The sequence below is a fragment of the Columba livia genome, chromosome 4 (assembly GCF_036013475.1).
Source record: "Columba livia isolate bColLiv1 breed racing homer chromosome 4, bColLiv1.pat.W.v2, whole genome shotgun sequence".
In the NCBI taxonomy this organism is placed as follows: domain Eukaryota; kingdom Metazoa; phylum Chordata; class Aves; order Columbiformes; family Columbidae; genus Columba; species Columba livia.
The window spans coordinates 14,006,539-14,019,014 of record NC_088605.1 but is presented as its reverse complement, the minus strand read 5'-3'; the positions used below and the strand labels follow the sequence as shown (position 1 = coordinate 14,019,014).

General features: G+C 51.5%; 2 protein-coding genes across 3 annotated transcripts; both read left to right on the top strand.

Moving 5' to 3' along the window:
- The first annotated feature begins 1,594 nt into the window (after positions 1 to 1,594).
- MSX1 (msh homeobox 1) lies at positions 1,595 to 4,717 on the top strand. The gene is made up of 2 exons (XM_005501399.3): positions 1,595 to 2,186; positions 3,683 to 4,717. The coding sequence occupies exons 1-2, from the start codon at positions 1,733 to 1,735 to the stop codon at positions 4,111 to 4,113; spliced, it is 885 nt and encodes a 294-aa protein (XP_005501456.2). The 5' UTR covers positions 1,595 to 1,732; the 3' UTR covers positions 4,114 to 4,717.
- A 463-nt stretch (positions 4,718 to 5,180) lies between these two features.
- On the top strand, positions 5,181 to 12,115 carry LOC135579330 (uncharacterized). Of its 2 annotated transcripts, none has more exons than XM_065060510.1 (4): positions 5,181 to 5,784; positions 8,223 to 8,371; positions 8,497 to 8,579; positions 9,194 to 12,115. In XM_065060510.1, exons 1-4 carry the CDS (start codon positions 5,375 to 5,377, stop codon positions 9,287 to 9,289), a joined length of 738 nt encoding a protein of 245 aa, XP_064916582.1. In that variant the 5' UTR covers positions 5,181 to 5,374; the 3' UTR covers positions 9,290 to 12,115. The 2 variants fall into 2 exon arrangements, with proteins under 2 accessions (XP_064916582.1, XP_064916583.1); XM_065060511.1 differs by having other exon boundaries at positions 9,177 to 12,115.
- Positions 12,116 to 12,476: the final 361 nt, after the last annotated feature.

Genomic DNA, 12,476 nt, shown 5'->3' with positions numbered 1-12,476 from the left:
CGGGTTAACGTCCTCAATAGTCCCCCTCCAGCTGAAGCCTTTGATCAGACCGCTGCTGGCGCCTAAAAACAACATCACTTGTCTGCCTATTAGAGGCACTGACTAATCGTGACAGATTGTTTATTCTCGCAATTAGCAATGCAGCCGCTTCTCCGAGCACCCCCTTCCACACCCCCGCCCCGGCGGGGCCCTGCCCGGGCCCCCGGCCCGACGGGGCGCGGCTGCGGGCAGCACGGGCAGCACGGGCAGCCGGGCTGGGCGAGGCGAGGCGCTGGCACCGCTGCTCTCTGCCTCGAAGGAGCGCTCACCAGGGCGGCACGAATCGCGAGGGGAACTGAATGTATCTACTCGAGCTATACTTCTGCGAGTAGGTCTGTGCGATGTGCGTTCACCCTAATATATAGGAGAGCACGGGGGTAGGCTGCAAGTCTCCTACAAATCATCTTCACCTATAGGGACCCTTTATGAGCACAGCACGACCCGTGCGAGGCAGGTACGTGCAGGACAGTACCCACAGTAAGCACACCGTCAGAGTGTATACCCACGCGTGTGGACAATACGTGTGTGTGTAGCTGTGTGAAGGACAATTCATTTAAATCAGGTCCCGTCGCTTATCAGTTAATAAAATGTCTATTATATCAGTTCATTTCATAATCTATATGCTCCTAATCTCTCATCTTTATTGGGTCCAGTTAAAAGAAAAGGGAATTCGCTGTCCCTCCCCGTTTAGATAATTACCCTTAAATTACTGCAAGAGCCTCTTGTGTTTCGAGGAGATTAGAGGGAGATTAGAGCCCTGCAGCTATCAATAAACTTTTCTCAGCGAGCGGCCAATCAGGTTTTTAGAGAGAGGCTCCGTTTTACTGCACATCCGTCCTGCGCGCAGGGATAAGGGTCGTAAAACAAATTTACAAAACAAAATAGCCGGGACTTTAATGGGTCTGAAGCTTAGATGTTCCTTTTTACGTGAATGAACATTTCATTATCTGGAGACACGCACACATCTATCCCACGAAACGTAGCACAATTTGAGTTCATGTATGTATGTATGTGTGTATGTATATACGCGCAGATATCCGGAGATACGTCGAACACGCCACAGCGTCGGCCTTCATTTAAAAAATAAAACACACACACACACACCCAAAAAAAGATCTTTTTTCAAGGAGCAGCCAGGCTGCGGGACAGGCAGGGGCTGCCTCTGCGAGGTCACACTCAGGACAGCCCCACATTTGTTGGTTTTCCAGAAGAACGCGGCTCGCGCCCGCTCCCTCGCGCTTCGCCACCAAAACTGGCTTTTTTTCGTACATTAATACAGTTTTACCCCGACCTTTGAGCCTCCGTCCGCCAGACCCGTGCCCACCCCCGCCATGTGTCCCGCCTGCGCCGCGCGCTGAGCCACGGAGCGGGGCTGGGGGGGGCGCGGAGCGGGGCTGGGGGGGCCGCGGAGCGCCCCGACGGCCGGTCCGGCTCCAGCCCCCCGCCCGCTCTCGGAGCCACCGCAGCCAATCGGGTGTCGCCGCCCCGCCCTCCTCGCGCTGGTTGGGCGGTGCCTTCCCCCGCGCCGCTTTATCAGGCGGTGCCGCGCGCCGCGGGACGGAGCGCGTGCCGACGGTTGGTCGCGCCCCCTCCCCCCGACACCCCACCCTCCCCCCAGCGCCACCCCCGGCCCCATGAGCCGCGGCGTCCGCTCTCGCCCGGCGCTGCGGTGGCGACGACGGGCCGACTCTGCATGGCCCCGGCCGTGGATATGACCGCCGCGCCCACCGGGGTTCGCAGCGACGAGCTGCCCGCATCCGCCTTCAGCAAGCCCGGCGGCGGCGGCCTCGCCGTCGCGGCGGCGATGGGCGGGGAGGAGGAGAGCGACAAGCCCAAGGTCTCCCCATCCCTTCTGCCGTTCAGCGTGGAGGCGCTCATGGCCGATCACAGGAAGCCGGGGAGCAGGGAGAGTTCCGAGGGCGCCGGGCCCCCGCCGGGCGCCGGGGCGGCCGCCCGCACCAGCCTCAGCCCCCGCCTGGGCACCCTGACGGCGGAGGCGCCGGCCTCCCCGCTGCCCCTCGGCGGCCACTTCTCCGTCGGGGGGCTGGTCAAGCTGCCCGAAGACGTCCTCGTCAAGTCGGAAAGCCCCGAGAAGCAGGAGCGGAGCCCCTGGATGCAAAGTCCGCGGTTCTCGCCGCCTCCCCCGAGTAAGTAGGGGCCGGGAGCGGGCGGACTCGGAGTCTCCCCTGAGCCGTGTGCACCCTTCCCGCGGGGCCGGGCAGTGCGGGGGCAACGCTGCGAGGGTGGCCGGGGATTTTCTCTCGCTTTCACTCAGGCCGGCCCCTCCTGGCATGTTTTTCCCTTGCGGTTTGCGCTCTTTGCCAGGCCACTTCGGCCACTTCAAAATATTGAACCGGTTCAAGTGAGTGCGAAGCCGGGGCAGAGCCGGAGGGTGGCTGCGAAGGAAGAGCAGTCGCGCCAGGGCGAGATCTTGTGCCAAACGTTAACCCAAGAGGGGGCAGGGAAAGAAAAAGCAGTTCGGCCTTCCTGTTAGCTTAACCTAGGGCTCGAACGGGCCACGCAAACCCTGACTCAGCCTCAGCAGTGGTTTTTTCAGAAAGTGGCTTAATTTCATAAGGACCCGCACAGACCGGGCTCCCAGGCGAGGTGCCTTCGGGCTTTACCTCACCGGCTGCTATCTCAAGTGTTGCATCTCCAAACTCCGAAGAGCCGCAAATACTGATATATTCCTGCCTAACTACGGATAAATTTAAATAATGAAAATAGCAGAGGGAGGAATGAGATCAGAAAAGCCCGTTAATCCTCTCCTGCGGCTGTGCTGAGCCTGGGCCGCCTGCCCTCGGCCGAATCCCGCTCTCTCCGCGCCCGGGCTCCCGCGGAAAGGGGCGAGTTTGGGGTGCTCTTAGCAGAGCTGCGAACAGAGCTGCTTTCTCTCTCCCTTGGAAAAAGTCAGGTTTCCTGAAGTGATTTGTAGAGTATCGCAGTAGTTTGAATTATTTAAATTGCAAAGTAAAAGTTGTTCTTACTAAGTAAACCCGGGACAGACCGAGGTTGTGGACACTTAGAAACGTTAAATAAGAGGAGAGCGGTGAAGAGAGGTAGATAGAGGTTGAGTGTGAATTCAGACCTCGTAACTAATTACATGATTGATCCGGTTCCCGGGGGCCTAATGAAGAGGGTGTGAGTCTAAGAAGACAGCCCGTTTTGTTTATTTTTTTTCCCATAATCCAATAAAAAGGACAGGACGTATATATATATTTTTTTTTTTTTTTTTGAGGATCACCTGCTTCACTTATGCCTCCTCTGTATGAGCCGGGAGCTGTGAAGGCAGTCGGTGGAGGTGGTGTGAGTGTCTGGCTCCTGTCATATGCTGAGTTTTTCCATGGAGTCAGAGAGGTTCTTCCCTTGAAGCACTGCGAGTAACTTTGTTCCCAGGAGCCTTGAAAAACTTAATTCCTTAGTAAAGCACCCATTTACTTTACTGGAATGGGAGACCTCAATTTTAAGCATGCCCGGACAGCCCTGGAGTTTTTGGGCCATCTCACTTTGCGCGGGACCTTATTTTCCCCCTTTATCTCCACCCCAGCTGCTGTAGTATGTGGGCTTTGCGGGGTGTGAGGGTTCAGGCACTGCTAACTGAGGTGTCTCTCTCCCCCTCTCCTCTGACTGCTCCTGGGTGCAGGGCGGCTGAGTCCACCAGCCTGCACCCTGCGCAAGCACAAGACAAACAGGAAGCCCCGGACGCCCTTCACCACGGCACAGCTGCTGGCTCTGGAGAGGAAGTTTCGGCAGAAGCAGTACCTGTCCATCGCCGAGCGCGCCGAGTTCTCCAGCTCGCTCAGCCTCACTGAGACCCAGGTGAAGATCTGGTTCCAGAATCGCCGTGCCAAGGCCAAGCGGCTCCAGGAGGCCGAGCTGGAGAAGCTGAAGATGGCAGCCAAGCCCATGCTCCCGCCTGCTGCTTTCGGCATCTCCTTCCCGCTGGGCGGCCCGGCTGTGGCTGGTGCCTCTCTATATGGTGCCTCCAGCCCTTTCCAGCGGGCAGGGCTGCCTGTGGCTCCCGTTGGACTGTACACAGCGCACGTGGGATACAGCATGTACCACCTCACATAGAGCTGGGCCCCACCGAGCTCATCCCGCTGCCTGTCCGCTCCCATTGGCCCTGCACACATTCCCTCCCTGCTCCTCGGCTCCTCACTGTGGACTTCTCCACGGACCCTGTGACAGAGTCTTCTCCAGTCCAGCTCTGCCTGGCCTTTGCTTCCCCCTGTGATGCTGGTTCCCTGGTCCAGCCCTGTTTCACTCTCCTAACAGTCCTGGAAGCTGTTCTGCTCTCTGGCTGGCAGAAACCTGAGGCATTGCCCCAGCTCCTACCTGGCACAGGGTGATGGGTCAGCCCTGCCCCACTTCCCTGGAACCCGCTGGCAGCTTGGGAAGAGCCCCTCACCGAGGGGGAAGGAACTGTGGAAGAGAAATGGCAAAAAGGGAGCTGAATGATGGGACGTTTCTCTTACTTTCTGCAAGGCGAGGTCAAGAGGCATAAGTGTAGAGTATCCTCTCCCATTCCTGTGTAACAGCACTATCTGTTACCTGTGTTTGTTCTTCCACCAGCTCCTTTGAAAGGGGCTCTGTGTACTATGTAATATACTGTATATTTGAAATTTTATTATCATTTATATTATAGCTATATTTGTTAAATAAATTAATTTTAAGCTACTGTTCGATGCAGTTTATTTGCTCCTTGCCCTGACAGGAATGAAAGAGAAGACTAAATTTGCCTGTGTATCAGGGAACAGGAGAGAGGGGCTGGCTGTACCAGCTGCTTGTCCTCCTCTTCAGCAGACTTCAGCCTCAGACAGTGAGGCCTCGGCAGGGTTTTTAGCTTGCTGTTTTATTCTAGAGCTGCCCCATCATCACGGCTGTCTGAGGTTTCCTCCCTTTTTCCCCCAGCTGCCCCTCACTGGCAGATCCTGTTGCATCCACTGACCCAAGGGTGTAAGTGCCCACTGCTGCTCCTTCACAACGTTCTCAGGACCGGCATTTCCCTGGCCGGGCTTTCCAGCCCCAGGCAGGAGAAATGTTGCTCAGCTGGCAGTCTTTTGCTGGGAAGCTCTTGGCCTCAGCCCCTGATGGCTGCCAGAGGCTTCGGGGATGTGGTAACTTGTCCCCCACCTCAGGGCCAAGCCTAAAAAGAGACCAAGGACTTGTCCCACAGCTCCCTTTGGCAGCTTGAGAAAGGGAGAATCGGGGGCTTTGGGGTGGAGGGGAAGGGAGTAGAGGGGGCTGCCGCTGTCGGGATGATGCGGGAGAAGAAGAAAATGTCACTAAAAGTGGAGCAGAGGCAGCGCTGCCCCCGGAGCCGAGGGGTCGTGTGATGAGGACGGAGATGTTAGGGTACGGGGTGGTGAGGATGGGGTGTGACAGACAAGCGTGTTTGGAGATGGGTGTGGGGCCGCGGCAGGCAGCCGGCGGGACCCGCGGGACTAACGCTCGGGACCGCTCGGCGCCGTCTCCTGCCCATCCCCATGGCTCCGGGCGCCCCGCAGCCCTCAGCGGCCGGCTCCGCTGGATATCCGTCCTGGTCGCCACGGACCCGTGGAAACCGCCGGCGACGGCCGAACACCCAGCGGAGGAGGGCGGCGGGCCGCTCCTCGCCGCGCAACACTGCGCCCGCCGACCCCTCCAGCACCGGCGCCGCAGACTCGTCGTGTATCCCCGCCGGCTGTTCCCCCGAGCCCTCCTCAGTGCGCCGCTACACTCGATTTCGTTTTGCGGATCGCTCGGGTAAGGAAGAGCGTTGGTTTTCCCTTTTTATTTAATTTTTTTCTTGCTTTATCTTTGCACTCAAGGAAAGGGCGCTGAGAATTTGGGGCTCTATATTTTATTTTGTTTTCTTCTTCCCCACCCCCCCGCTGCTTTTATTTCCAGCAATTTAAAACGTTAAGGCTTAAGCAAAGTTAGAAGGAAAATAATTGCTGTAATGAGGCTAGGCAATCTTCTGCAGGCACTGTGGCTCCAGCGAGACTGTAGCTAGGGGCGAGGCGGGACTTTTATCATCTCCTAAGTATCAATGATGCTTTCAATAACTCAACGAAACAACATACCTGAACCCAGGCACTTTCTCCAGAGCTCGCTACTCTAATCCCCCTCTTCTCACATCTCGCTCCGCCCTGGCCGCCCAGTACTTTCTGGTCTGGGATAAGTTTTGGCTTTTTGTGGTTGTGTTATCGTGTTTTTTTTTTTTTTTTTTTTTTTTTTTGGTATGAGTGTGGTGTTTCTTTATTCCACACATCCCCCCCCCTTTTTTTTTTTTTTTTTTTTTTTCCCTTTTTGGTCTGGCTTTCTTTTCCGATCATTTCTGTCCTCTGTGCAAATGACAGTGTCTGTGATCCTGACCCCAGCGCCTAACGCCGGGCCGGACTGGAAGAGCGCAGTGCCGGCTTTTTCCCACGTTGTGTCTCTAGCAGAAAAAGGCTGGAGATAAACTTAGCCTCTGCACGATTAGACCAGGGGTTTGGGGGGAAGATCTAATCGTGCAGAAGGCCAGGTTTATCCTATTAAAAAACCCTTAAAACAAACAAAAAAAACCCCACAACAACAAAAAAGAGATTTTAAACAGCGAGAACCTCCTCGAGCTGGCTTCTGCAAGCCTCGGTCCCCTCCGCCGGCACCTTTGGGCGCTGCGGCGCCGGGCTCTGGGCAAGCCGGGACCCTTTCATCTCTGCGCTTTGTTTGTTTGTTTGTTTGTTTTTGTTGTTGTTGTTGTTGTTGTGGCTTTTTTTTTCCCCTGTGTTTTTGTTGTTCTTGTTGTTGTTTTGTGTGGTTTTTTTTTTTTTTTTAACATTATGTCAGCTCGGGATGGATATTCGAAGCGCAGGATTCCTATTGAACATGTCTTTGCTTTAAGTTTTCCCCCTGACCCTTGGGCTAAAGTCCTTGGTTGCTCAATTAAACCCAGATGAGAACAATTAATAACTAAGTAATGACAATAAGTTGGGAATCACACGGATGAACGCTCCATGTGAATAGGAAAAGCTCACACAAAAGAGCAAAAAGGATTTGTCGGCTCTTTTTAAGGGGGAATTGGCTTTTCTTTTTTCTTGCCTCTGGCTTACCAGCAAATAAAACTCACTTTTGTGTCTTTGTCGCCTTAAGGATCTCAGTGGGCAGTTGGAAGTGAGAATGGCTGTTTTCCTTTCAACTTGAGGGTGCTGGCGCCACGCAGCCCCAAGGATAGAGGGTAGCCAAAGCAAAGTTTCCTAATAACTCCTCTCTCCCCCGCCACCCCTCCCCGGTCACGCCGATACCCCCCTTCCCGTCCCCCCCCCCATGCATATCTCCACACACACACTCCTAGAGAGCCTCGGCAGACAGACGAGAGAAAGCAGAGGGGCCCCGAGCACATCCATGTACCGCCACGGACAGGGAGACGGGGCGATCCTGCGCCGTGGGAAAGCGATAGCGCCTCGATACGACACTTTCTACGGAGGGTAGGAAATAAAGCACACAGTAGCCAGAGCACGGGGAGGGAGCAAACACCCACAGAACCACACACAAAAATCAATGAGAAGCCATTTTTCTACTCGTTTCCATAAGCGAGGGGAATGACTCCGTTATCCGCACACGAACGCAGCCTCCAGGCCGCCTTTGCCCGGCACCGGCTCTGTGCAGACTCCGAGATTCCCGGCTCGGAACCGGCGCCACATCGGCCCAACCTCGGCTTCAGCACAGCCCAGCTTCGGGCCGGGGCAGAGGGCTTGGCAGCTGGTGTCTTGGCAGTTAAAGAGTAAGGGAAGGCTCTCCTCCAGTTTGGCTCTAGAGAAGGCGGCTATTGGGGAAAACCTGCTGCGCAAATCTTTGGTTAAACCGTGGATTTGTTGCCTGTTCTGAATTTCTGGTGTTTTCAGGGTTTCCTTCTGAATTTGCTGTTTAACTTGAAAGACGAATTCCTGCCCTGTTAAATGCTTTATCTAACGTTTTCCATAGTGCTCAAGTGAATTAGGAGCCCAAAACCTGTTTTCAAAAGTGAAGGCAGGCTAAATTCAGCGAGTGAGTTAGGCACAGCAGCAGCAGCCTCCTGCTGCTCAGAATTGTGCCTGAGAACACAACCTTCAGAAACCAGAAGCAAAGCAGGGAAGCTGCCTAACTTACCCATTGTAAAGGCCAGGCGGAGGGGAGGGGGTGAGCCTGCTTCTCAGTAGTAATCGTGTGCTTAAATCCAGGCTCGTCATCTTGTGTGAGTCTCCGGAGTCACATCAGACCTTCTTCCTAAAGATCTGGGAAGTGAATGGTCTGTTGAACAAACTGCCTGGACACCTTCGTGGAGAAACAGGATACTTAGCACTAACTCCTCCATACTGCCTCATTCCAGGTAAACAGCAGAACTCAGGTATTTTGTAGGCAAAGTGAAAATCCCAATCATCAACTTATTAGGGACTCAGAGATTATTGTTCTTCATCTCTCCTAATAATGCATTTGATTTTATATTACACACAGACATGGCCAGAAAAGCATGGCAAGAAAAAGCAGCGGCCAGGACGCTCCTAAGGGTTGTAGTCCAGCAAAGTGGTGACTGGCAAGTAAGTGTCCCATTGCTTTGGACATAATATACTGTACCTAGTGAGCTGTTGGATATAATGAGGTGGTTCTCTCTCCCTAGCTTTCCACAAAAACAGGCTGATGTGGTTTAGGCATTTAACTGCAAGACAATTTGTGGCAGAGACACTTTTTCCTTGCCTATCACAGTGCTGAGTCTCACTATACATATATTAAAATACATTATTTTTTTCTAAAACAGGGAGTGTGCAGATTCCTGAAGTTTCCTTTCATTAGTTTTTAACTCTCTCCACACCTTGTGTGAAGCACAGTGGTGTCTGTCCCTGGCCCGAGCAATCTGTTCCGCAGCAGGAAGCCTTAAAATGAGGCATTGCGATAATGGGCATTGCAACACATGGCTCCTTGGGGCTGGCCCGAGGCCCCTCTGCAACACGGACCTATTGTCTGTCCAGCTCTGCGGCAAGAGAAGCTGGAGGCAGAACCAGAAGCAACAGCTCTGACTCATTTAACTGCGAGCAGTAAATTGTAACATGCTGCACAAGAGAAGTTTGGTAGTGATTTGCTTACAACAGTAAATCGTTGACATTAACTCCGCTCCATTGTACCTCTTCATCGCGCAGATCTTTTATCCCTCCAGGCTGGATCCGGTTCCCACCCTGCAGCGATTCAAGGAAGAGCGGGAGAGGAACTACCTGGACACAGTATCCCTCGTGTGACCAGGAATGTGCGATAAATCTACCATGCAAAACTGTCCTTTTCATCTCAGGCAGTGGGTGCAACTGAGGACCCCGCGGCAGCACGGAGCAAAACTTCGAGGCGGGGGCGAGTGCCTGCAGCTGACTCTGTGCTGCTGCCCGCTCACCCCTGCGCTGCCACCCGATCACCCCTGCACTGCTGCCCGCTCACCCCTGCACTGCTGCCTGCTCACCTCTGCACTGCTGCCCACTCAGCTCTGGTCCTGCTGCCCGCTCATCCCTGTGCTGCAGCCCGCTCACCTCTGCACGGCTGCCCAATCACCCCTGCACTGCTGCCCACTCAGCTCTGGTCCTGCTGCCCGCTCATCCCTGTGCTGCAGCCCGCTCACCTCTGCACGGCTGCCCGCTCACCTCTGCACGGCTGCCCGCTCACCCCTGCGCTGCAGCCCGCTCACCTCTGCACTGCTGCCCACTCAGCTCTGGTCCTGCTGCCCTCTAACCTCTGCGCTGCTGCACAGCGCAGAGTCCCTGCAACCGACAACTGATTCTCGTGATGGTGTGAACAACAGTCTTAGCATTTCTTCTTGCTTAGGCCTGTGGAAGGGAAACAAAGCTTTGCATACAGTCCCACAACAACCCAAGCTACTCAGTTAAATAGTACAGACTCAGGAGTTGCCAGTGAGCTGTAAGACAAATCATGGGAGGGCGTTTTGTAGGAGCAATGGTAAAAAATTGAGAGATTTTGTGTCTGTGGCCCACTCCCACTGAAGTTGTGGCAGACAATGGGACAGTAGGGTCAGGGTGATGTGTGTTGGGCAGGACTGAGATCCAGGGACTTAGGCATAAAAAGATGCAGCCCAAACTAAATGTTCTTTCAGCACGACTGGATGCTTTTGTTGTAGGTGTTTTGTATTGGACACACAGAAATGGGAAGGGCATGATGTGCATTCGATGTACGTTGGAGAAGGAGGTACCATACAATACAGTGACTAACATATTAAAGACGATCTGACCACCACTGCTGCTGCCCAGTGTCAGGGTAGAAAGAGCACCCAGGGGAGACACTGCTTAGAGGTTTCACTGTCACTCAGGCTCTGTTTATGCACCAGAGAGAGACAAAGCTGCAGTGGGAAGGGAAGAGGTCTGGTAGCAAAGAGTGACAAAATTATGTTAACTGGAAGACTGCAAGTGGTGTGGGGAAGCTCTCAGGAATGGAGGGAAAGAGATTTCCGAAAGACGAGCTGTCAGAAAGGAACAACTTTCTTTTGATGTAATGTTTTGTGTGCATTGGGCATTGTTATGCAAATATCAGCTAAAACAAATACAGAAGTAAGGATGGGGTGATTGTTTTACCATGTAAATGCATTTAGATGTAAGCCAATGGACCTGTTGCAATTTACATCAGCAAAGGACTGGAAGAGATTTTTCTAGGGCTCTGAGATCTGCCCTCATGTTATGCCAAGCTTGTGTGCCTTAGTCCTTGGGAGCATCTGCTCCTCCTGCTCTACTCACTAAAAGCCATCAATGCTTTTAAAAACCTCGTAATGAGCTTTGGACTTACTGTGAAAGCTGCCTCCGTGGTATACCACAAGAAGAGACAGTGGGATGTCATAGATGTTGTCAGTCTGACCAAAGATTTTTCTTTCTGTGGTGTTGTTTATCATCTCTTTGGGTAGGAGGCTACAAAAACAATACACAATAAATCACTTTTTTAAAAATTTGCAAAATGTATGTTCTTTGGGGTTGGAACAGGAACAGAAAGAGTATCCAGTGGTTTTCAAATGCTTCAACACTTTAAGAACTAATTGCCTCAAATTAATTGCCACCTCTGGAAACACTTATCTGACCATGTAGAGACTGTAGGCTACTAAGCAGAGATGTTCCTGGTTGCCTCTTAGCCAGAAGCCTGAACTCGAGTATCCTGCAGGACACCCAGCAGCTGAGAGCCTGTAGTGCCAGAAGGCAGCACGATGTCTCCACAGCAGCAATTGTATCAGATAACAACTGTATCAATATAAATAGTAATACAAAAGCAAACTTTTTTTAGTGATTAGCACAGCTAAAATCTTCAGCCATATCCTTTTTATAGACAGCCTACGTGTTAACTGCATTCAGAAAGCTTAGACATAATTTAAACATTATTCAGAGCCAGACTGACAGCCTCTTTAGTCAAAAGACTCTTTAAGAATAATTTCTTAAAAATGAAATGTCTTTAACTGCATTTCTGTCAGCTATGATATGTGATTTAGGATGAACTTAGCAGCCTTATTAGCTCAGAGTTCAAATGCAGATCCTTAGACAGCTGTCCCTTTAATTCAAGAAGCTTGGTGCAGGCATGTTAACTTTACCTCTAAATAATTGTAACTTTCAAGAACAGACTCAAAATCAATCCAAGTCAAGAAACCTGGAAAGAAAATAGAAAGTTGTACAGGGCATATAATAAAATGAGAAAGCTGAGATGGATGTGTAATCTTAAACTATTCTTACTTTCTAAAACACCAGGCTGAATTTCTTTAAATGTGAATTGTTTTCCCTTCCTCAAAGATGGCTTTAATACCAACCAAGTTTGAAGTTTCTAATGACATTTATTTCTGAGCTTTGTATGTATGTATGAGAATTTTACTTTGGATAGTTGGAGACTGTGATCTTTTTCAAGCTTTCATAATGTTTAACATGATGGAATCAGTTTTCAAAACAAAGAAATGCGAAAGCATTGAAAAATCGCCAGAAAAAGAATGGGCACTTCCATTCCATAAGGAATTTGTTTGGAAAAACTTATAGAGAGTTATTGGAATTAGAATCTCGGTTTATTTTCAGTTTGCTGGAAGGGAAAGTTATATTCTACAAGACAATTAACCATTGGCTTCGGGTTTGGTCCAAAGCTCAATAAAGTCAGTGTCATCTTTCCACTGGGTAACTAACAGGCTTTGGGTCTGACTCATAAACTGTAGAGCTCCACAGAAGATAATAGTTCTACACCGCTTATGTGAAAGTTAAATATAGCCTGATGTTTGTAAGTGTGTGCATGTATTATGATTAATTTAAAACCCTGGCTAAGATTGGGTTACAGTTTCCATTTAATTCATATGCATGTGTTTGTATTTGTATGCATGTACACGTAAAGACAGACATCTGTGAATGCATAAGCGCATATACAGCCAATGTCATAGAGATGACTGAATCAAGTACATACACATGATGGAAAATATCAGTGTTTACTATAGT

What these genes read in the sequence shown, in the direction of transcription:
- LOC135579330 (XM_065060510.1), top strand. Translation starts at nt 5,375, where the DNA reads ATGAGGACGGAGATGTTAGGGTACGGGGTGGTGAGGATGGGGTGTGAC. An exon ending in TCGTTTTGCGGATCGCTCGG is followed by an intron (nt 5,785 to 8,222) that starts GTAAGGAAGAGC and finishes GCTTAAATCCAG; the next exon opens with GCTCGTCATCTTGTGTGAGT. An exon ending in AGCAAAGTGGTGACTGGCAA is followed by an intron (nt 8,580 to 9,193) that starts GTAAGTGTCCCA and finishes TTATCCCTCCAG; the next exon opens with GCTGGATCCGGTTCCCACCC.
- MSX1 (XM_005501399.3), top strand. Translation starts at nt 1,733, where the DNA reads ATGGCCCCGGCCGTGGATATGACCGCCGCGCCCACCGGGGTTCGCAGC. An exon ending in GTTCTCGCCGCCTCCCCCGA is followed by an intron (nt 2,187 to 3,682) that starts GTAAGTAGGGGC and finishes TCCTGGGTGCAG; the next exon opens with GGCGGCTGAGTCCACCAGCC.